The 23,026-nt window shown below is 43.4% G+C and overlaps 1 protein-coding gene across 1 annotated transcript in view; it reads left to right on the top strand.

Annotated features, from left to right (window-relative positions):
* rbks (ribokinase) overlaps positions 1-23,026 on the top strand; it is a 143,918-nt gene that overhangs the window by 70,411 nt on the left and 50,481 nt on the right. Inside the window, exon 7 of the mRNA XM_048530638.2 lies at positions 18,003-18,191. Coding sequence (XP_048386595.2) covers positions 18,003-18,191 — 189 coding nt within the window. The remainder of the gene's footprint in view (positions 1-18,002; positions 18,192-23,026) is intronic.

Here is a 23,026-nt window from a genome sequence, read left to right as displayed (position 1 = left end):
AAAGATATGTTGTACTTGCCTGTAATTTTTTTTGTTGGGTTTCTTTAATATAACAATGTCTCCAGGATATTGGAAAAGGTGTATAATGATGTAGAAATGAGGATATAACCATGATTGATCATTTGACTTGCAATACAAGTCTTGCAACATGTACAATGAAATAATAATGCTCTTTATCTTTCTCAGCAGCTAAACTGTATTGTGCAACTTATATACTGAAGTCATGTCTACAATTACCTATAGTGTAAATGGTCAGTGATGAAGTCATGTCTGCACTTGTATTTTGAACTTTCTCCATCAAAAGGTGCAGAGTTGAATTTTTTACCTTCTGCTATTAACAGCAAGTCTAGTCAGATAACGTAAATCATAAGCAATGGTGAGAAATCCAGACAGCAAGGCACACAAAGTTTGTGATCTACTTGCACTTAATATATTGAACAGAATGGGCCTATGGCTGGTGGATGTCACCAAAAAGGGAAAAAAACCTCTTGATTCCAGTATAATCAGTATATCCCTCTCAAAAGCAGTGGTCCAAGATAATACTGGTAGGACCGCCCGACACCCAATCTTTATGAAGCCTAAACTCTGCCTTCAAACTGAGCCTGCTCTCCGTGTTGGTGGGTAGCACCACCCTGTTTAAGCAGGATAGATTCCAATCAACTTAGAATTGGATATCATAATGCGCTTCGGAGTATCTGCAGTAGAACTTTACTGAAGCATAATCAAACCAAGGATAAATAAAAGCAAAATACTGTGGATGCTGCAAATTTGAAGCAAACGTAGAGAATCCTCCTGAAGTCCCTAGCATTTAAGTCATCAATCTTAGCCAATTGAATTCACTCCATGTACTATCATTAAATCTTAAAAGGCACTTGATATAGAAGGGGCTATAAGTCTTGACAACACTGTGGAAGATATTACTGAAGACTGGTGCTGCAGAACCAGCTGCACTCTTGCCAGTCTGTTCCAGAATGACTCCAACAAGAGCACGTACATGACTATGGAGAAGTGCATAGGTTTGTTCTATTCATATAAAGCTGGATAAATCCAAATCAGTCAATTATAGCCCAATAAATCTAATCTCAATCATCAACAAAGTGATGGAAGATGCTATTGACGGTGGGATTAAGTCACATTTGTGCAGCAGTGACATCACCATTATTCACCTACCAATGTTGGCAGCATGGTGGTTCAGTCATTAGCATTGCTGTCTCACAGTCTGAGTTCAATTCCACCTTGGGCGACTGTCTCCGTGGAGTTTGCACATTCTCCTTGTGCCTGGGTTTCCTCCAGGTGCTCCAGTTTCCTCCCACAGCCCAAAGATGTACAGGTTACGTGGATTGGCCATGTTAAATTGCCCATAGTGATCAGGGATGTGCAAGTTAGGTGAGTTAGCCAATGTGGATAGAAGCAGGGAGAAGGGTCTGGATGGGATGCTGTTCGGAGGGTTGGTGTGGACTTGAATGACTTAGTAGAAATTGTAAAAAAAAACTCTTTGATGTTTAACATCATATATGGCACAAAGAAATTCTGGTTGTAATCACCTCGGCCAAGGACATCAATACAGGAGTTATTTGGCATTTTCCAAGTCAAGCTATATTCCACAGCTTTTTCAATAACTTTCCCTCCATCATTTGGCCAGAAGTGTATGACTGCACAGTGTTAACTATCATTTGCAATTGCTCGTACTGAAGCAATTCAGACCTATATTCAACAAGAAGTGGACAACTTTCAGGCTTGTGCTGATAAGTGGCAAGTAACATTTACAACACCTTAACTGCTAGGCAATGACTAACTCCATCAAGAGACAATCTATCATCTATAACAGTCACCTGAACTTCCCCACTATCAACATCCTGGAGGTTAACATTGACTAGAAACTGAAATGGACTTAAGTAATGTGGCTAAAAGAACAGGTCACAGGCTGAGAAACCAGGCATGTGAGAGAACACTCTGGATTTATGGATTTTCTGGTTGAAACTTCTCTGGTTGACACTTTTCTGGATTAGACTTCAGGAAGCTGGACACTTCAGGATCCCATCCATAAACTCATGTTCACTCCCACAGCTGGTTTGCAGTGGCAATGATATGAACTGTCTAGAACATGCACTGTATCACTAGCCAAGGCTACTTTGATAGTATCTTCTAAATCAGTAACCTGTACCACCTAGAGGAACAACGGCAGCTGACACGTGGAAACTGCATGTTCCTCCTCCAAGCCATGCCATATCCTGAGTTAGAACTATATTGTTGTATCTTTACTGCCACTAGGTCAAAAACCTAGGATTCCCTTCCAACAGCACCACATAGACTGCAAGAGTTCAAAAAGACAGCTTCTTAAGGGCATTTAGGATTGGCAGTAAATGCTGGCCTGACCCATAGCACTATCCAGGGATAATTAAAAATTGAAACATATAAAATAATCAGAGGGTTTTGAAACATATAAAATAATCAGAGGGTTAGATAGGGTGGATAGGGAGAGCCTTTTTCCTAGGATGGTGACAGTGAGCATGAGGGGGCATAGCTTTAAATTGAGGGGTGAAAGATTTAGGAGAGATGTCAGAGGTAGTTTCTTTACTCGGAGAGTAGTAAGGGAATGGAACGCTTTGCCTGCAACAGTAGTAGATTCGCCAACTTTGGGTACATTTAAGTTGTCATTGGATAAGCATATGGACGTACATGGAATAGTGTAGGTTAGATGGGCTTGAGATCGGTATGACAGGTCGGCACAACATCGAGGGCCAAAGGGCCTGTACTGTGCTGTAATGTTCTATGTTCTATATCTATTGGTGGTGTTGGTTGAAGAGCTGAGTATTGATCAGACCGGCAGAAGAACCTCTCTACTCACCAAATATTGCTCGCAATGCTTTGCAGCAACTTGAAGTGGCAGACCCAACTTGGTTCAGGATCTAATTGAAATGACTTCGGACAGTGCAGTGCTCAGTACTGAACTGAACTTCTTAGAGTGAGCTTTGATTGTGGGTTCATGTTTCTGGAATATGACCTGAAACCACATCTCTCTGATTCAGGATTAGCCATGGTAATAGTTAAGCAACCCGAGCCATAAAATTGCTCCTGTCCTTCCCTGAAACCTTTCAAATACATTGATGTCTAAACAACTTCATTAGAGAAAATGTTAACAGATTTTTACATATAAACGGATGCCCTCAAGGCACATCCTAGCATAATCACTCTCCTACATAACAGCTAAATATTGTTGAGATGATTTCAGTCAGTACATCCACAAACCTGTCTTTACCTACCTTTTACTAGTGAGCAACAAATCAGCGCAAAAGCATTTTATATCATTTGTTCCATTATTCTTTGAGTTTACATTGATAAGAGACGATCACTGTAACTGGTCAGATCTTTTCAAAAGGTCACATTGAATAAGATGTTATTGGATGACTTAAAGAAAAAAAAACTATGTAAGCATTGAGTAACTCTTTTATTATTTCCTTGCCTGAATTTTGGTAGGTGTGTCAGTTATTTTAAAAGTGAACAAACTGTACTCTGCAATAGCTCCCCAGAGGCACTTTTTAGTGTGCTTCTAATCTGACAGAACAGGCCCAACCCAACATCTGAATATTGTCTTACTTGAATTTATTTCTAGCCACTTCATACGAAAAGCAAATAAAGAAATATTTTCATATTGTGGATTTGTAGAGTAGCTTACTGACTTGTGGCTCCCATTTCTCAGTGTCATCCATTTTCTTGGTCCCAATTGACAACAAGATGGACAAATGTCTGAGGGTAAATTTGTACTTGCAACTTTTCATGCCTGATTGTTTTAAGCTGATGTTTTGTTTTACAGAGAGTGCATAGTAAGAAGTTTTTATTTTGAAACGTCTAAACACTGTGCAAACCATTCGTTTTATTTGACAATCTTGGGTGGAGCAAAGAGCTTCCAGCAATTTACACTGTTGGGTTGCATTTATAGTATATTTTCCTTCGCTTTGACACATATATTGCAAGTAATTTGATTTATGTCTGGCCCATCAGAAGAATTGTGTATGACAGTTTGGACTCATTTCAGTGCCTTCAGTTTTGCTCAAGAATTGGCACCGCTGCAAACAGAGATTTAGAATTCCCTTTTGGCTAAAGTAAAGGCATTAATCGCCAGTAATGACTAATGTCAGCTTCTATGCTTTGAGCACTACCACACTCCCTAGTACTGACACTTCAGTTTTATCAGCAGTCCACACTGCCATCGTGTTTATTAACATTGTTAACACCCAGAATTGGGTATTGAAAATTTATTTTACCATCATGCACAAAATGTGAAGGGTTCATGGGAGATGTGAGGCTTCAAGAGCGTGTAATGATGGGCTAAACAGGAAATTTACTTTTGCAGTCTAAGAAGTAGTTTCAATTTAACATGATGAGACCAGGGAGATAACGGGTAATTGATGCCCCACTTTGCAGACAGGGACCTGGAAATCCTGGTGGATGGGGAGATGCAGAGCAAGGATGTCCTATTCTCTGAGAATGCCAGCCTGCGCTGAGGTCACTACCCAGGTCAGTGCCATCTCAGGCATCTGGAAGATTGCCCGGAGAAAACAAGATGTAGAGCTGGATGAACACAGCAGGCCAGGCAGTATCAGAGTACCAGGAAAGCTGATGTTTTGGGTCTGGGCCCTTCAGAAATTGGGGAGGGGAAGGGGGCTCTGAAATAAATAGAGAGGGGGGAAGGCAGTGATGGAAGGTGGATACAGGAGTAGATAGGTGGAGAGAAGACGGACGGTCAAGGAGGCATGGATGACACCATTAAAAATGAATGTAGATCGGGAGTTCGGATGGGGGTTGGTTAGTGGGGAGGGAGGAGCGGGTAGGTGGGAGGGAAGATGGACAGGTCGAGGAGGTGGGGATGAGGCTAGTAGGTAGGAATTAGAGATTGGCAGTTGGTCAGTGAGGTGGGAGGAGTGGACAGGTAGGAGAAAAAATGAACAGGTCAAGGAGGCGGAGACAAGATGGACTGGCCTTGAGATAAAGTCAGGGATGGGGAGATTTTGAAGCTTGTGAAACCATTGGACTCCAGGGTTCCCAAGCAGAATATGAGGTGCTGTTCCTCCAGCCTTTGGGTGGCATCGTTGTGGCATTGAACGAGACCCAGGATAAACATGTCATTCCAAGGAGTGGGAGGGGGAGTTGAAGTGGTTCGTGACTGGGAGGTGTTGTCGTTTGTCATGAACCGAGCATAGGTGCTCCACAAAGTGGCCTCCAAGCCTACGCTTGGTTTCCCAGATGTAGAGGAGGCCACATCAGGAATGGCGGATACAATGTACCACATTAACAGATGTGCAGGTGAACGTCTGCTTAATATTTTCTTTGGGCCCTGTGATGGAGGGGAGGGGTGGCAGATATAGGGCCAGGCATTGCACTTCCAGCAGTTGCAAGGAAAGGTGCCGGGGTGATAGGGCTAGTGGGGAGCATGGAGCGGACGAGGGAGCCATAGAGAGAGCGGTCCTTCGGAAGGCAGATAAGGGTGGGGAGGGAAATATATCCTTGGTAGTAGGATCAGATTGCAGGTGGCAGAGAATGACGCATTGAATACGGAGGTTAATGGGGTGATCCGTGAGGACAAGGGGAATTGTGACTTTGTTTTTATTGCAGGGAGGGGGTGTGAGGGCTAAGGTGCGGGAAACGCGAAAGATGCGGTCAAGGGCATTTTCGACCACCGTGGAGGGGAAATTGCAGTCCTTGAAAAAAGAGGACATCTGGGATGTCCGAGAGTGGAATGCCTCATCTTGGAAGCAGATGCTCCAGAGGCGAAGGAATTGGAAATAGGGCATGGCATTCTTGCAGGAGGGTGGGTGAGAGGAGATGTATTTTAGGTAGCTGTAGGATTCGGTGGGCTTGAAATAGACATCAGTTTTCTGCCATTAAGTAAGTGATCTCCTACTTTGTCAATAGTTGCATTTTTCGGGGTAGAATGACCAGAACAGGTAGCAAGGGCGACTGTATACACTTTAGAGAGGAATGTCAAGAGTTTGCTTTATTCTTAGGTGCTGTTTTAGCCCAGTTGACTGGATTGCTGATTTGCAATGCTAAGTTAATTCCCATACTGCCTGAGGTTACAATGAAGGATTCTCCTTCTTAACCTCTACTTTCAATTGAGGCATGATGACCCTCATGTTAGACCACCACCAGTCATGTCATCTCTAATGAGAGAGAGCAACCCTATGGTCTAGTAAGACTATGGCATCTTTATTTTACGATTAGATTCAATTATCACAGAGTCATATATTCTGTCTGAATATATGTACCCCCATGCATGTCACAATTGTTGGACATGTAATAAATGGAACAGGCAAGTTAGTACAGCTGCATGGATCTTGGTGCATCAGATAGTCTTTAACCCTTTCCTGATACATTACACTTAGGATGGTAAGAAATGCACAATTCTAAGCATACCTCATAGTTGCATGCACAACTCCTGATTCCCACAGTAATTTTAGTGATTGCTCCATGTAGGCAATGTATTTAATATTCTTCTTTCACATCACTTTGTGGCTTAAATTCGAAGACTGGCTGTTCTCACCAGCTGATAATGTGTAAAATATGATTGGGCCTGACCTTGAGCATTGTTAAGATTTTAGAGTCCATTGTTAAGGATGAGATTGCAGAGTACTTGTAAGTGCATGGTAAAATAGGGCTTAATCAGCACAGCTTTTTCCAGGAAGGACATGTCTTACAAATCCTGTTAGAATTCTTTGAAGAGTTAGACGAAGGGGAGCCAGTGGATGCGATCTATTTGGTTTTCTAGGACCCCTTTGACAAGGTGCTGCACGTGAAGCTGTTAAATATGATAGGAACCCCTGATGTTAGTGGTAAAGAGAGAGGATTGGCTGCCTGACTGAGATTGAGGCTGTATAAGGTTTTTGACAGACTGCATTTGGAATATTGTGAACAGTTTTGGGTCCTGTATCTAACTAATGACATGCAGGCCTTGCACAGGGTCCAGGTAGACTCATAAGAATGATCCCAGGAATGAAGGGCTTGTCTTATGAGGAGTAGTTGAGGTCTCTGGGTCTGTACTTGATGGGGTTGAGAAGGATGAGGAGAGATCTCATTGAAACTTACAGAATACTGGGAGGCCTAGATAGAATGGACACGGAGAGAATGTTTCTACAAGTAGGAGAGACTAGGACCCAAGGGCATAGCCTCAGAGTGAAGGGGTGACTGTTTAGAACTGAGATGAGGAGGAATTTCTGCATCCAGAAGGTGATGCATCTGTGGAGGCCATGACATTGGGTGTATTTAGGACGGAGATGGATTCTTAATTGGTAAGGGGATCAAGGGCTATGGAGTGAAGGCAGGAGAATGTGGCTGAGAAACATGTGAACCATGATCAAATGGCAGTGCAGTCTCAATGGGTCAAATGGCCTAATTCTGCTCCAATATCTTAAGGTCATATGATTCACAGTTTTAAGAACAGCTTTACATATTTGGAAGAAGAGTACTTACCTGTGACAGAATTGTCTGCAACCATAAATATGGTAGCTGATTCATAAACTGTTCCAGGCAAATAAAATAATTTGGTCCAGTGCCAATAATGTTTACAGACTTCTTTTATCTTGACTTGTCTGACTAATGATGTATGAAAAGAAATGTTACTGGTCTACTGTTTTGTATTTTATTTGATTTTTCGTCAACTTCTCAATTGCTCAATGAATTCTAAAGATAAGACTGCCTGCAACAGTAAGACTTGATGGGTTTTGATCTTTGCTAAACAGTATTTTCAAAAAACACAAAATGTAATGGTCTTAAGTACTGCCAATTAGCTCTACAAGAGCCACATTAAAATTTCTGTAAAATAAACAAGGAATTAATTCCCTCTATTTACTGTACATTTTATATGCCATTCGGAATAGTAGAGTGGACGGTATTAGTACTTTGCACCTGGAAATTAGTATATGCTCATCATTCTAGTACTTAATTCTGGAAGTGGAGCAGGTTTTAATTCTATTAATCTTTCCTGCATAACTATAAGCTCACTCAGACAGAACACACCAATGTTTCTGACTCTAGCTTAGATTGAGGGACTTTCTTGGAAGCTCCACAACAGCAAATAGTTGCTCATCAGTTGATAGCAATACATTTGGCAAGACAAATGTATGATTCCAGACTACATTGCTGCAATATTTACCCTCCCATTGGAAGATCGGAGACATTTTTCTTTTGAACAGCATATTTTCTTTTCTCTCAAGCTTCATCTTATACAAATTCCAACTTATTGAAACCTCTGGATAATGTCACTGTTGTCCATCATGGATGATGCCTTTTCAGAGTTGTGGGTTTCTGTCATGTGACTAAATGGACAGATCTGTGGATCAAGAAATATTCAGCCCTTGGAGCAATACGTACCGTGAGGCAGAGTTCAAAAATGCAGGATTTGCTTTCTCTTCTTTCTTCTCAGCCCCACTTTTAAGATTCATGGATTGTAACCTTGATGCAGCTTGATGGAGAATGTGTCACAATTTTGAATGATTGATAATAACCACACTGTGGCCAAAATGTAGAAATGAATTTAGAATTTGCATGGAGGTACTAACTGAGTATGGAGCTGTCCCAAGTACAGATCAATATTGAGACCTCTACCAATATGAGTAAAACAAATTATATTGGCATTTTCCTATTGCTATTCATGCAATTTGCTGTGCATAAGTTGTCTGTTAAGGTTTCTATATCATAGTAGCAATCATATTTCATAGACCTTCATTCACAATAAAGTGCATTGAGAGGCGTTTTATAAACATAAGTTACGAAACAGCATCTGTACTCTCGTTTTGGGTGACTAGAGGGGGATTTTTCCTTGAAGTCATCCTGAATCACAGGTGATGCCCCCAAGAAAGTTCCCTGTTAGCACTGGTACTGCCGTGTGCTGGGAATTTCCAACAACTGAACACAAATATTAATGTGTTGGCTTAAAGAATCAATTCAACCTAGTTTATAAGATTTCACACTTTGGGGCTCCTCCCTTCCTCATGTATCATTGCTCCTACAAGGCCATTGACTCTCCATGGTGATGAGCAACTTATCTGACGTTATAAATGACCGTCACATTTGACATGTGTGGCAACTAATGACTTATCAACATGAAATCTCTGATTTTCCATTAGTCTGAGTAAATATTTTCTCTAGGATGATTCAAAACACATCAGTAAACTCACCAAAAAAAAACCTGATCTTCACACGTGTTCCAAATTAACATTTATTACACTTAGCATGTTTGTGTCCTAAATGAGTCCCTACAATGCGGAAAGAGGCCATTTGGCCTATTGAGTCTGCACCAACCCTCCAAAGAACATCCCGATCAGATCCAACTCCCACATTTTCCCCAAATTTATTATGGCTAATCCACCTAACTGGCACATTCCTGGGCACAATAGATAATTTAGCATGGCCAATCCACTTAATCTTCATGTCTTTGAACTTCCCTCAATAGATTTTTCTTGGTTATACACTTTTTTGCAGAAGAAAATGGGCAACAGACCTGATGAAGAGCATTGTTTAAAATACTTAATGCCCGGTGTTTGTTGTATACAGACCCTTGATTGCAGTATTCACAGTATTTTTGTTAACTTTTTATTTCAGTGGGAATGAAGAGACTTCATGACAACCTTTGCAGCTTTTTTTTAAAACATAAAAAGGGAAGGAAAATTCACCTCTCTGGCTCAGTATTTCTTTGACTCTGGCGATTGTAAATGTCAATGTATTAAATCAGCTCAACATCATCTCAGTGAATGGGAAGAGAGGCCTTGTAAATACCAGTACATGAGGGATCTTGATGATAGCACAAATGTGCTAAATATTCATTTCAGCGTTTACCAATGCTAAAATAACCATATTGACAGTAGCCTTTGTCAGATATTCCTTTTTGTCCTTTGTTTTGTTCCTATGGTGATTGCACCACCGTCTGTTTCATGTGTCTGACATTTCACTGAAACTGTACAAACAAGGACAATAAAATGTGAAGCTGGATGAACACAGCAGGCCCAGCAGCATCTCAGGAGCACAAAAGCACAAACAAGGACAATTGTGAAGACACTATTTCAATAGTTTGCACATCTTGCTGTGTAAGTCTTGCTTTTGCTAGTGTCGTGGGAAACGCTGTATTGTTTTTTAACCCTTTAGTTCCCCTATTTCCACTTCTTCACCAAATCCCCATGTATTTTCCCTTTTTTCCATCTTCTAACAGTGCAGACTTCTGGATGCTTCCAGGCCATCAAGTGAGGAATGCTTCTAATGTGAGTTGAGATGACAACCCATAATGTGCGACCTAACCAAATACAATCTATGCACTTTTCAGCAGGCAAGGCTATGGTTAAGAGCAGGAGAACCACAGCATGTCTGGCAGCATCTGTTCAGAGAAAATGGAATTAACATTTCGAGCCCAATGACATGGTCAAGGGCATTTTCAATTCCAACACCTCATCCCTCACACCCTCCCCTCGCAATAAATGCCCTCGACCATGTCTCCTGCATTTCCCGCGCCTCATCCCTCACACCCCACCCTCGCCATAACCGTCAAAAGAGAATCCCCCTAGTCCTCACATACCACCCCACCAACCTCCGGATACAACGCATCATCCTCCGACACTTCCGCCATCTACAATCCGACCCCACCACCAAAGACATTTTTCCCACCCCATCCTTGTCTGCCTTCCAGAGAGACCACGCTCTCCGCGACTCCCTTGTCCACTCCACACTCCCCTCCAACCCCACCACACCCGGGACTTGCCCCTGCAACCGCAGGAAGTGCTACACCTGTCCCCACTCCACCTCCCTTACCCCCATCCCAGGCCCCAAGATGACTTTCCACATCAAGCAGATGTTCACCTGCACATCTGCCAGTGTGGTACACTGCATCTGCTGTACACAGTGTGGCTTCCTCTACATTGGGGAAACCAAGCGGAGGCTTGGGGACCGCTTTGCAGAACACCTACACTCAGTTCACAGTAAACAACTGCACCTCCCAGTCACGAACCATTTCAACTCCCCCTCCCATTCCTTGGGCGACATGTCCATCCTGGGCCTCCTCCTGTACCATAATGATGCCACCGTAGGTTGCAGGAACAGCAACTCATATTCTGCTTGGGAACCCTGCAGCCCAATGGTATCAATATGGATTTCACCAGCTTCAAAATCTCCCCTCCCCCCACTGCATCCCAAAACCAGCCCAGCTCATCCCCTCCTGCCTAACCTGTTCTTCCTCTCACCTATCCCCTCCTCCCACCTCAAGCCGCACCACTATTTCCTACCTACTAACCTCATCCCGTCGTCTTGACCTGTCCGTCCTCCCCGAACTGACCTATCCCCTCCCTACCTCCCCACCCATACTGTCCTCTCCACCTATCTTCTCCTGTATCCATCAGTCCACCTCCCCCTCTGTCCCTATTTATTTCAGAATCCTCTCCCCATCCCCCTTTTCTGATGAAGGGTCTAGGCCCGAAACATCAGCTTTTGTGCTCCCAAGATGTTGCTTGGCCTGCTGCGTTCATCCGGCCCCACAATTTGCTATCTTGGATTCTCCAGCATCTGCAGTTCCCATTATCTCGGAGTCAGAGATTAGCCAGGTAGTTGACAGTGAGGAAGAATGTCTTAGGAATACAGGAGAATATAAATGGATTGATGAAGTGGGTAGATCATTGGCAGATGAAATTTAATCCTGATGAGTTTGAGGTGGTACACTTTGGAAGAAATAACAAGACAAGGGACTACTCAATAAATAGCAGGACACAAGGAAGCTCTGAGAAACTGAGGGATCTTAGGGTGCTTGTCCACAAGTCCCTGAAGTTGGTGGGCAGATTAACAAGGTAGTTACGGTTTGTGGCGCACTCGTCTGTATTAGTCAAGGCATAGATCATAAGAGCAGGGACGTTACTTTGTAGTTGCGTAGAACTTTGGTTAGGCCACAACTGGAGTACTGCATGTAGTTTTGACATCACCATGTGAGGTAATTGTGGTATTGTCACTGGACTGTTAATCCAGTAACTCAAATGTTCTGAGTGCCAGGGTTTGAATCCTAACACAACTAGTGGTGAAATTTGAATTCAGTAAAAATCTGGAAATAAAAGTTTAATGATGACCACAAATCCATTGTTGATTGGTGCGAACATTATCTGGTTCACTAATGCTTTAGTGGAGCTAAATGTGGTTCTCCTTATGGGAGGAATCTGCTATCCATACCTGGTCTTGCCAGTGTCTGACTCCAGACCTACAGCAATGTGGTTGCCTCTTAACTACTCTTTGGGCAAGCGAGTTTTGAGAAGATTTGTAGCTCAGGTTGAGGTTCTGGATGTGAGTTTGCTCACTGAGCTGGAAGGTTAGTTTTCAGACATTTTGTCACCATTCTAGGTAACATCATCAGTGAGCCTCCGACGAAGCGCTGGTGTTATGTCCCGCTTTCTATTTATCTGGTTAGGTTTCCTTGGAGCATGGCATTCTAACCGGAACTCCATCAACAAACACATTGATTTGGAGCCAATGTGTTTGTTGATGGAGTTCCGGTTGGAATGCCATGCTTCTAGGAATGCCATGCTCTAAGGAAACCTAACCAGATAAATAGAAAGCGGGACATAACACCAGCGCTTCGTTGGAGGCTCACTGATGATGTTACCTAGAATGGTGACGAAACGTCTGAAAACTAACCTTCCAGCTCAGCGAGCAAACTCAAGTCCAGAACTCTTTGGACAATTGGGTATGGGCTATATTGGTGGTACGGTGGCTCAGTGGTTAGCACTGTTGCCTCACAGCACCAGGGGACCAGGTTTGATTCCACTCTCAGTACCTATCTGTGTGGAGCGGAGTTTACACCTTCTCCGCGTGTCTGTGGGACTTCCTCTGGGTGCTCTGGTTTCTTCCTCCAGTCCAAAGTATGCAGTTTAGGTTGATTACCCTTGGGAAATGCAGAGTAACAAGGATAGGCTGGGAGGGTGGGTCTGGTTGGGATGCTGTTTGGATGGTCGATGTGAACTCGAGGGCCAAATGGCCTGCTTCCATGCTGTAGGGATTCTATGATTCTACGAATGAATGCTGGTCTACCTAGTGATGTCCTCATCCTAAGAATGAATTTTAAAATATACTATAGGATGTGCTTGCCCTGGAGGGGGTGCAGAGGACATTGACCAGTGTTGTCTGGGATTCAGCTGTGAAAAGAGGTTGGATAAGCTCAGTCAGAGATGGTAAGAACTGCTGACGCTGGAGTCAGAGATAACACAGTGTGGAGCTGAAGGAACATAGCAGGCCAGGCAGCATCAGAGGAGCAGGAAAGCTGACGTTTCAGTTTGGGACCCAAAATGTCAGCTTTCCTGCTCCTTCAGCTCCACACTGGATAAGTTCAGGTTGTTTTCTTTGGACCAGAGAAGCTTGATGAGGGGACTGAACAGAGACATATAAAATTTATGATAAGCATAGGAAGGGCAGATAGAAAATTTAAGGGTCAGTAACAAGGAGGGTATAATTTCAAGGTGAAAGAAAGGAGGTTTAGAGGGGACTTGTGGAAAACTATCAAATCCAGAAGGTAGTTAGGGTCTGGAACACATTGCCTGGGAGGTTGGTTGAGGTGGGTAATCTTGTAATCTTTTTAAAAAAAAGCACTTGGATGAGCACTTGAAGTGTTATAATATTCAAGGCTATGGGACTGGTGTGGCATTGATGTTACAGACTCAATGGGCTGAAGATAACAGTTTGGAGCTGAATGAACACAGCAGGCCAAGCAGCATCTCAGGTGCACAAAAGCTGACGTTTTGGGCCTAGACCCTTTCTCCCAACGAGTTGAAGGGCCTCTTTTGTAGGATTCTGTAAACTGAAAGAGCAGGAACCCCCGTTTGCAAACATTCTCCCTGGAGCATAACCAGTGTAATCATGAATATGCATTAGCTTTAGTCAGTGGTGGCATTGTCGCCTCTGTACCAGAGGTTTGTGGATTCTGGAGACTTGAGGAAAAAAAAATCAAGACCAACACTTCAGTGCTGAGGGACAGCTGCACTGTTGGGTGTTGTCATCTTGGGTACAGGTATAATATCCCATGGCAGTGTTTCAAAGAGAGCTTTCATAGAGTCATCGTATCCCTACATTGTGGAAACAGGCTCTTTGGCCCAACAAGTCCACACCGACCTACAGAGCATCCCACCCAGACCCATCCCCCTATAAACCCACCTAACCTACACATCCCTGAACACTATGGGCAATTTATCTCAAGAGGGTTGGAAAATAAAAGCAGCTATGTGCTTCTGAGGCTTTATAAAGCTCTAGTTAGGCCCCATTTAGAATACTGTGTCCAATTTTGGGCCCCACGCCTCAGAAAGGACATACTAGCCCTGGAGCGTGTCTAGCTGAGATTCACACGGATGATCCCTGGAATGGTAGGTTTAACGTATGATGAATGGCTAAGGATCCTGGGATTGTACTCATTAGAGTTTTGGAGGTTGAGGGGAGATCTAATAGAAACTTACAAGATAATGTATGGCTCAGAAGGGGTGAACATTAGGAAGTTGTTTCTGTTAGGCGGGGAGACTAGGACCCGTGGGCACAGTCTTAAAATTAGAGGGGGTAAATTTAAAACTGAAATGAGACGACATTTCTTCAGCCAGAGAGTGGTGGGCTTGTGGAATTCATTGCCGCAGAATGCAGTGGAGGCTGGGACGTTGGATGCTTTCAAGGCAGAGATCGACAAATTCTTGATCTCAGGAGGAATCAAGGGCTACGGGGAGAGTGCAGGGAAGTGGAGTTGAAATGCCCATCAGCCATGATTTAAATGGCGGAGTGGACTTGATGGGCCGAAGGGCCTTCCTTCCACTCCTATGTCTTTTGGTCTAATTTAGCATGGCCAATTCACCTAAACTTTGGACTGTGGGAGGAAACCTACGCAGATACTGGGAGAATGTGCAAATTCCACATAGACAGTCGCCCGAGGGTGGAATCGAACCCGAGTCCCTGGTGCAGTGAGGCAGCAGTGCTAACCACTGAGCCACCATGTTTTCTGTCTGTCTTTTTGACCCAACACATTTCTCCCTCAACTAACACCATTTAAATGTTTTCAAAGCCTTTGGGTGTTTGCCATCTCCAGTTCTGGGTCTTTATATTCACTTATGTTAAAGTTGGCACTGGATGCTGGTCTATTCTTTGCTCATGGCTGAAAGCTCAATTGTTTAAAGGTTTCTTATATCCTTACAACCCCTTCCCATTTGTTCTTTCTAAGTGTCCGGCACCGAGGCAGAGCAGAACCAGCAGTTGTCAGCTTTAGTGTTTTTGATGCCACAAATCTTGTTCTCTTTGAACATAAGGATAGCGAGGTAAAGCTATTACAGAGATAACAGCTACAAAATCTTTCATTTTTAAGGTGTCTGTGAGCGTAGAGATCACCATTGGGTAATTTGCAGATTAACATTAAAATGGAATGACTGATAAGTGTCTGTGACCAGCTCCACAGGAACAAAGATGTTTGATTTAAACAAGACTTTAAATTCTAATTCAGTCCGTACTTTTTTGTAGATGAGGAAGAGGGCAGGAAACACAACTACATGGCAAAACTTGCTCCTGTAGTGTGGAGCATTTAATCCTTGAAGATAGAACAAAGAACAAAAAAAATTACAGCACATGAACAGGCCCTTCGGCCCTCCAAGCCTGCGCCGATCGAGATCCTCTGTCTAACCTGTCATCTATTTTCTTAGGGTCTGTGTCCATTTGCTCCCCGCCCATCCATGTACCTGTCCAGATATATCTTAAAAGACTCTAATGTGTCTGCGTCTGCCACCTCCCCTGGCAACGCGTTCCAGGCACCCACCACCTTCTGCGTAAAGAACTTTCCACACATATCTCCCTTTAAACCTTCCTCCTTTCACTCTCTCCTTTGCTCCCTGCCCTTCCATGTACCTGTCCAGATACATCTTAAAGACACTAGCGTGTCTGCGTCCACTACATCCGCTGGCAACGCATTCCAGGCACCCAACACCCTCTGCATAAAGAACTTTCCAGGCATATCTCCCATAAACGTTCCTCCTCTCACTTTGAACTCATGATCCCTAGTAATTGAGTCCCCCACTCTGGGAGAAAAAAGCTTCTTGCTCTCCACCTTGTCGATACCCCTCATGATTTTGTAGACCTCAATCAGGTCCTCCCTCAATCTCCGTCTTTCTAATGAAAATAACCCTAATTTACTTAACCTTTCTTCATAGCTAGCACCCTTCGTACCAGGCAACATCCTGGTGAACCTCCTCTGCGCCCTCTCCAAAGCATCCACATCCTTTTGGTCATGTGGCGACCAGAACTGTACGCAGTACTCTAAATGTGGCCGAACCAAAGTCTTAAACAACTATAACACAACCTGCCACCTTTTGTACTCCATACATATTCCTTCTTGAACACCCTATTGACCTGCGTTGCCACCTTCAGGGAACAACGGACCTGAACACCCAGATCTCTCTGTATGTTGATTTTCCCCAAGGACTTAATTTACTGTATAGTTTGCTCTTGAATTAGATCTTCCAAAATGCATTGCCTTGCATTTGACCGGATTGAACTCCATCTGCCATTTATCTGCCCAACTCTCCAATCTATCTATATTCTGCTGTAATCTCTGACAGTCCCCTTCACTATCTGCTACTCCCCCAATCTTCATGTCATCTGCAAGCTTACTAATCAGACCATCTATACCTTCGTCCAAATCATTTACATATATCACAAACAACAGTGGTCTCAGCACAGATCCCTGTGGAACACCACTGGTCACAGATCTCCAATTTGAGAAACCCCCTTCCACTACTACTCTCTGTCTCCTGTTGCCTAGTCAGTTTTTTTTTATCCATCTAACTAGCACACACTGGACCCCATGTGACTTTGCTTTCTCCATCAGCCTGCCCTGGGGAACCTTATTAAATGCCTTACTGAAGTCCATGTATGTGATATCTGCAGCCTTTCCCTCATCACTCAACTTTGTCATGTCCTCAAAGATTTCTATTAAATTGGTAAGACATGACCTTCCCTGCACAAAACCATGTTGTCTATCACTGATAAGCCCATTTTCTTCCAAATGGGAATAGATCCTATCCTTCAGTATCTTCTCCAGCAGCTTCGCTACCACTGACATCAGGCTCACTGATCAATAATTACCTGGATTATCCCTGCTACCCTTCTTAAACAAGGGGACAGCATTAGCAGTCCTCCGGGACCTCACCCGTGTTTCAGGTTTCTACAGCAAAATCTGCTAAAGCCCCGGCTATTTCCTCTCTCGCTTCCCTCGGTAACCTGGGATAGAGCTCATCCGGACCTGGGGACTTGTCGACCTTAATGCTGTTTAGGATAGCCAACACTTCCTCCCTTCTTATGCCAACTTGACCTAGAGTAATCAAACATTTATTCCTAACCTCAGCATCTGTCATGTCCATCTCCTTGGTGAATACTGATGCAAAGTACTTGTTAAGAATGTCATCCATTTTCTCTGACTCAGCGCATAACTTTCTTTGTCCTTAAGGGGGCCAATCCTGGAACTGATCAGGAAAGAATGTTTCTTAAATTCCATGAAGAATTCAAATTTGTCCGTTCTAAATTCGGTCAAATCAAAAACTACCTCCCCAGTAAAGTCTGATTTGCTGGAATGTTGAAGTGCAACTGAAAGAAAGAAAGGTACCTGAACCTTTCATCAGTGAACGAAGAATATTCACAGAGCAGTTCATCTTTAAGTTTCTGATGTCCACATGCCTGCTATACTTCTATTCCAGATTTGGAATATTTATAGGTAGACAAACAGGAGGCTGGAAGAGCACAGCAAGCCAGGCAGCATTAGGAGGAAAGGAGCAGTCAACGTTTTGAGTATTACCCTTCTTCAGGAAACCCTTCTGTTTGTCTACCTTGGTTTCCTGCATCAGCAAGTTTTTTTTTGTCTCTAAATTGAAATATTTATAGTTTTCCCTTTCAAACCTAGTGTTGATAAGTAGCCTGTTAAGAAAGGATAAACTTAGCAAATCATAGCAAGCATTTATGCATCTGTTTTGTTGCAGGCAGAGATTCTAACGGGCATTGAAGTGTGCAACATTGAGGATGCTGGAAGGGCAGGCTCCATGCTGCTGGAGAAGGGTTGCGGTTCAGTGATCATCACTTTGGGAGCTGAGGGCACTGTGCTAATGTCACAGGACAAACGGACTCCTTGCCTTATTCCCACAAAAAAAGTAAAGGCAGTGGATACTACGGTATGCTTTGAGATTTAACAGTTCTGCTTCAGGGTATAATTGAAAGAACAAAGTGCTAAATGATTGTACAAACCTCTGGACAGAGGACTGAGACTATTTTGTGGTTAAACATGATCTCATTCTTGCATTCTTGATAAAACACAGTTCAAAAACTTCAATGTTTTATTTCATTAAGACGTTAGATGAAATTTCAAATTATAAAAACACATCTGAGAGTGGTACATAGCTGAGCGGATTGCCTGAAGCTTAGAAATGATCTAAAAGGCAGTTTTACAACTTTGCATGTTTTAAGTCACTCAATTTTCATTGTCTCAGTTGATTGTTTCTGTCAGGCTGATGAAGTCTACCTTCCCTATCTGTAACTACCACTCCTCCTGCTCCACATCTACAAATTATTTTGAAGAAATATTTCCTGTTTTGGAGATTGAACACTGCCCAGTTTTGAGGAGGGAATTGATTTTTGCTGATATGAAACTAGTGAGGGTCCAGGCCCGAAACGTCAGCTTTTGTGCTCCTGAGATGCTGCTTGGCCTGCTGTGTTCATCCAGCCTCACATTTTATTATCTTGGAATTCTCCAGCATCTGCAGTTCCCATTATCTCTGATACTATTTTGTCCTGATGTGTTGCAACTGATTCAAAAGTACATAATGGCAGTATTGGTATGGCACGCTGACCTTTTATATAGCGAAGGCCCAATACCACCACCTCTCACCCCCTTGATCATGACCCCATCCCTGACCAAACCATCATCTGTCAAACCATTCATAGCCTCACCACCTCAGGTGACCTCCCACCCACAGCCTTCAACCTCGTCGTTACCCAACCCTGCAATGCCCCGTATCTATCTTCTTCCCAAAATCCACAAACCCGACTGCCCCAGCCAATCAATTGTGTCTGCCTGCTGCAACCCCACTGAACTCATCTCCGCTTACCTCGATTCTGTTTTTTCCTTCCTGATCTGGGAACTCATCATCTACGTCTGGGACACCACCCACTTCCTCCACCTCCTCCGAGACTTCCAATTCTCTGGCCCCCAACACCTTATCTTCACTATGGTCATCCAATCGCTGTACAATGTATCCCCCACACGGATGGCCTAAAAAAAACTCCACTTCTTCCTCTCCTGCAGGCCTAACCAGTCTCCCCTCCATGGACACTCTCATCCATTTAACAGAACTCATCCTTATCCTTAACAATTTATCCTTTAACTCCTCCCACCTCCTACAGACTAAGGGCACCTGCATGGGCCCAAGTAGTGCCTGCCGCTTCGTAAGAAACCTAGAACAGTCCCTTTTCTGCTGCTACACTGGCACTATCCCCCACCTCTTCCTCTGCTACATTGGTGACTGTGTTGGTGCTGCCTCGTGTTCCCACAAGGAGCTTGAACAGTTCACCAGCTTTACTAACGCCTTTCACCCCAACCTTAAATTTACCTGGACCATCTCCAAAACCACCTCCTCCTTCCTGGACCGCTCCATCTCCATCTCTGGTGACTGCCTTGAAACTGACATCACAGCTACCTGGACTATACATCCTCTCACCCACCCTCCTGGAAGAATGCGATCCCCTACTCCTAATTCCTCCACTTCTGCTGCGTCAGCTCCCAAGATGGGACGTTCCACTCCCACAAGTCCAAGATTTCCTCCTATTTCAAGGACTGTAATTTGCCCCCTCAACCACATCCCTTGCATTTCTTGCAGTTCTGCCCTCGCATTCCCTCCCTGCAACAAAACCAGAGTCCGATTTCCCCCACATATCATTCCCACCAACCTCCGGATCCAATGTATCATTTTCCGCCACCTACAATCCAATCCCATGACCAAAGAGATATTTCCCTCCACACTCCTATCTGCCTTTCGTAAGGGGCACGCTCTCCGTGACTCCGTCATCCGCTCCACACTCCCCACTAACCCCTCCACCCCCAGCACCTTTCCCTGTAACGGTAGGAAGTGCTACACTTGCCCCTCGCCTCCATTCAAAGCACAAAACAAATCTTCCACATCAAATGAGGGTTCACCTGCACAAACGTCTACTTGGTCTATTGTATACGCTGCTCCCAGTGTGGCCTCTATATCGGTGAGGCCATAGACTCTCATACCATTTTGTAGAGTATTTGTGCTCTTTGACGAACGACAACACCTTCTGGTCACCAACCATTTTGACTCCCCCTCCCACTCTCTGGTTAACATATCCATCCTGGGCCTTGTCCGGTGTCACAATGACACCACCCACAAACTGGACGAGCAACACCTCATATTCTGTATCGGGAACCTAAAGCTTGATGCCCTCTAAATGGAATTCACCAGTTTTAAAATATCCCCAACCCCAGCCTCATCCCATGTCCAAGCTTTGCTCATCCCCACTTCCTTGACCTGACACAACCTGTCCATCTTCTTTCCACCTATCCACCCCATCCATCCCATTGACCAATTCCCACCACTCCCTACCTGCACTCAACTATCACCATCCCACCCTCCTCTCTCTCGTTTTATCTCCCAGCTCCCTTCCCCCTCCCCCATTTCTGATTAAGAGTCCCGACCTGAAACGTCAACTTTCCAGCTTCTCTGATGCTGCTTGGCCTTTTAGCTCCACACTCTGTTGTCTCTGACTCAAACATGTCTAACTCTAATGCCGTTTTACTCGTGCCTTTTGGATTTCACAACAGGACTGTTGCTTCTTGAGAAGAATACAGTTTGTTCGCTGTTAATGTGAAGAAAATAATTTCTGGCCTGTCATGAGACAGATGAAGCAGAGCTGTATAAAGCCTCATTAACTAGCAAGAACAGAGAAGTTTCCTAACTTGCAAGGTCAAACAGATCCCATACCTTAGGAGCAATGTCACCCACATTATTATTAAACTCGATCTTTCTTATTTGGTTATAAATTGAAAGACAGCTCATTATTATACAAACAAATCAGAACAGCAATTACTCATTATTTTTATTTATTTATTTGTAACTGTGGTGGATTGCATTAATTTTATATGATGATCTTAATAAACTAGAAATTATGATCAAAATAGGAAATGCTTAGGTTTGGCAGCATCTATGGAAATAGAATCCAAGTAAATGGGCCATACTTTCAAAGCAAGTCCAAAACCCTGGAATAGAATAGAATAGCCTTTATTGTCCCACATACTCACTGAGCATAATGAAAAGTTTATACATTGCCGACTACAGTACCGACTTTGATACGAAAGTACCTGGCACAGCTTCTTTAGTTTCAAGATCTTAGACAATAGAGAAATAAAATGTCCAGCATTGCGGAAATAAAAGTTCTGAATAACAGATCACGCTGACACCCAACTTCCAATCCACACTGGGCCCTGGCTTCACACTGCGCTGACAACATTCCACGCTGGGAGGCTGGAAGGTCGCCACACCACACCTGGAGGATCCTACAGGAGGACACCACTGCACCAAGCCAGGAGGTCACCGTGCCAGGTTGGGAGGTTGTCATCCCATGCCAGGAGACCACTGTGCCAGGCCGGGAGGCAGCTGTGCAAGTCTACGATTTGTCGCTGAAGGTCAGGAGTCAACGACGGAGGGGAAAAAAAGGAGAAGAAGAAAAGAAGGCACTAACAGTAAAAAAAGGAAAAAGAAGAATGAGCAGAGCAGATTAGCTCTAGCTGAAGCATCCTACACTGTAACCATCATTTGTAGTGGGGTATAGACGAGTCCAATTAATATCGTTGACTGTTCCTAAGTGGTGATAGTGACTTGGGTTGGCAACAATCGTATTGGAATCTGTCATTGCCTTGCAGGACAGAGCAGACATCTTTCCAGGAGGCACTTTGAAAAGGTGCCACATCAAAGTTAATTACAGAGAATAAAAGCTATGTGTAGGCGGTAACACATTGATATGGATAGATGAGCTGACAGGAAATTTAGAGTCACATAAGTAGGTCACTTTCTGGTTGGCAAGACATATCACTGGGATCATGTGCTGAGGCATCAAATTTTGACAATTTATATAATTGTTCAATGAAAGAACAAGGTGTTTTATTGCTACATTTTCTGCTGATCTGAAGACAAGTGGGAATGTAAGTTGTGTAGAAAATGTAAGGATGATTCAGAGAGGTGTAGCTAAGTTAACAGAGTGGGCAGAAATCCAGCAAATTGAGTGTAATATGGGAAATGCAAAATTTTCACTTAAGGCAAATAAAAAAGAGTGTATTTTCTAAATGTTGCAAGGTTTCAGAGTTCTGAGATAAGACTCTCCGATGAGATGTATTTCCTCATTTCAAAGTGTACATCATGTAAAGAACTTTCTGGGAGTTCCTCACATCAAGATGGAACAAGTTCTGTTGACAAACTGTGATGACTTTGGAGAGTTCTACTAGGTGTATTTGAGTTTACTCCATTGTGTTTATTAATGTAGTTCGTAGGCAGTTACTTTATTTCTTAGTTAAATGGTACCTATAGGGTTTTAGTAGAAGAATTGAAACTTGGAATTTTTTAACGGAGTGAATTCTTGAACTCGGGAAGGATTTGATTTTGATAACGCATCCCTTTCAGATGATTGTGTTTTAAAGTAAGCTGGCATACAGTAAAAATAAGAAGTGAAGTTGGTGTGTCAGGTTGAATTATTTCCTTGAGCTCCCTCTCATGTAGTTTTATCCGGGTCCATGCAAGATTCAAATACAACTTCATGTTTGAAGGAAATCTGTGAGAACCACTGCCGTATTTTGTGAATAGACTGTAAGGAAAAGCATTACGTCAGACAGGCATTTCTCTGCTTCACCTCTAGCATTTGGCCTATTACTCTGAACATGTGACTGGTTAAAACCTTGTGGACTCTTAAATAACCAAGCAACTGATCACATCCTTTCACT

This window comes from Stegostoma tigrinum, chromosome 4 (assembly GCF_030684315.1).
Source record: "Stegostoma tigrinum isolate sSteTig4 chromosome 4, sSteTig4.hap1, whole genome shotgun sequence".
Classification (NCBI taxonomy): Eukaryota; Metazoa; Chordata; class Chondrichthyes; order Orectolobiformes; family Stegostomatidae; genus Stegostoma; species Stegostoma tigrinum.
This window is presented reverse-complemented; position numbering and strand designations above follow the sequence as displayed.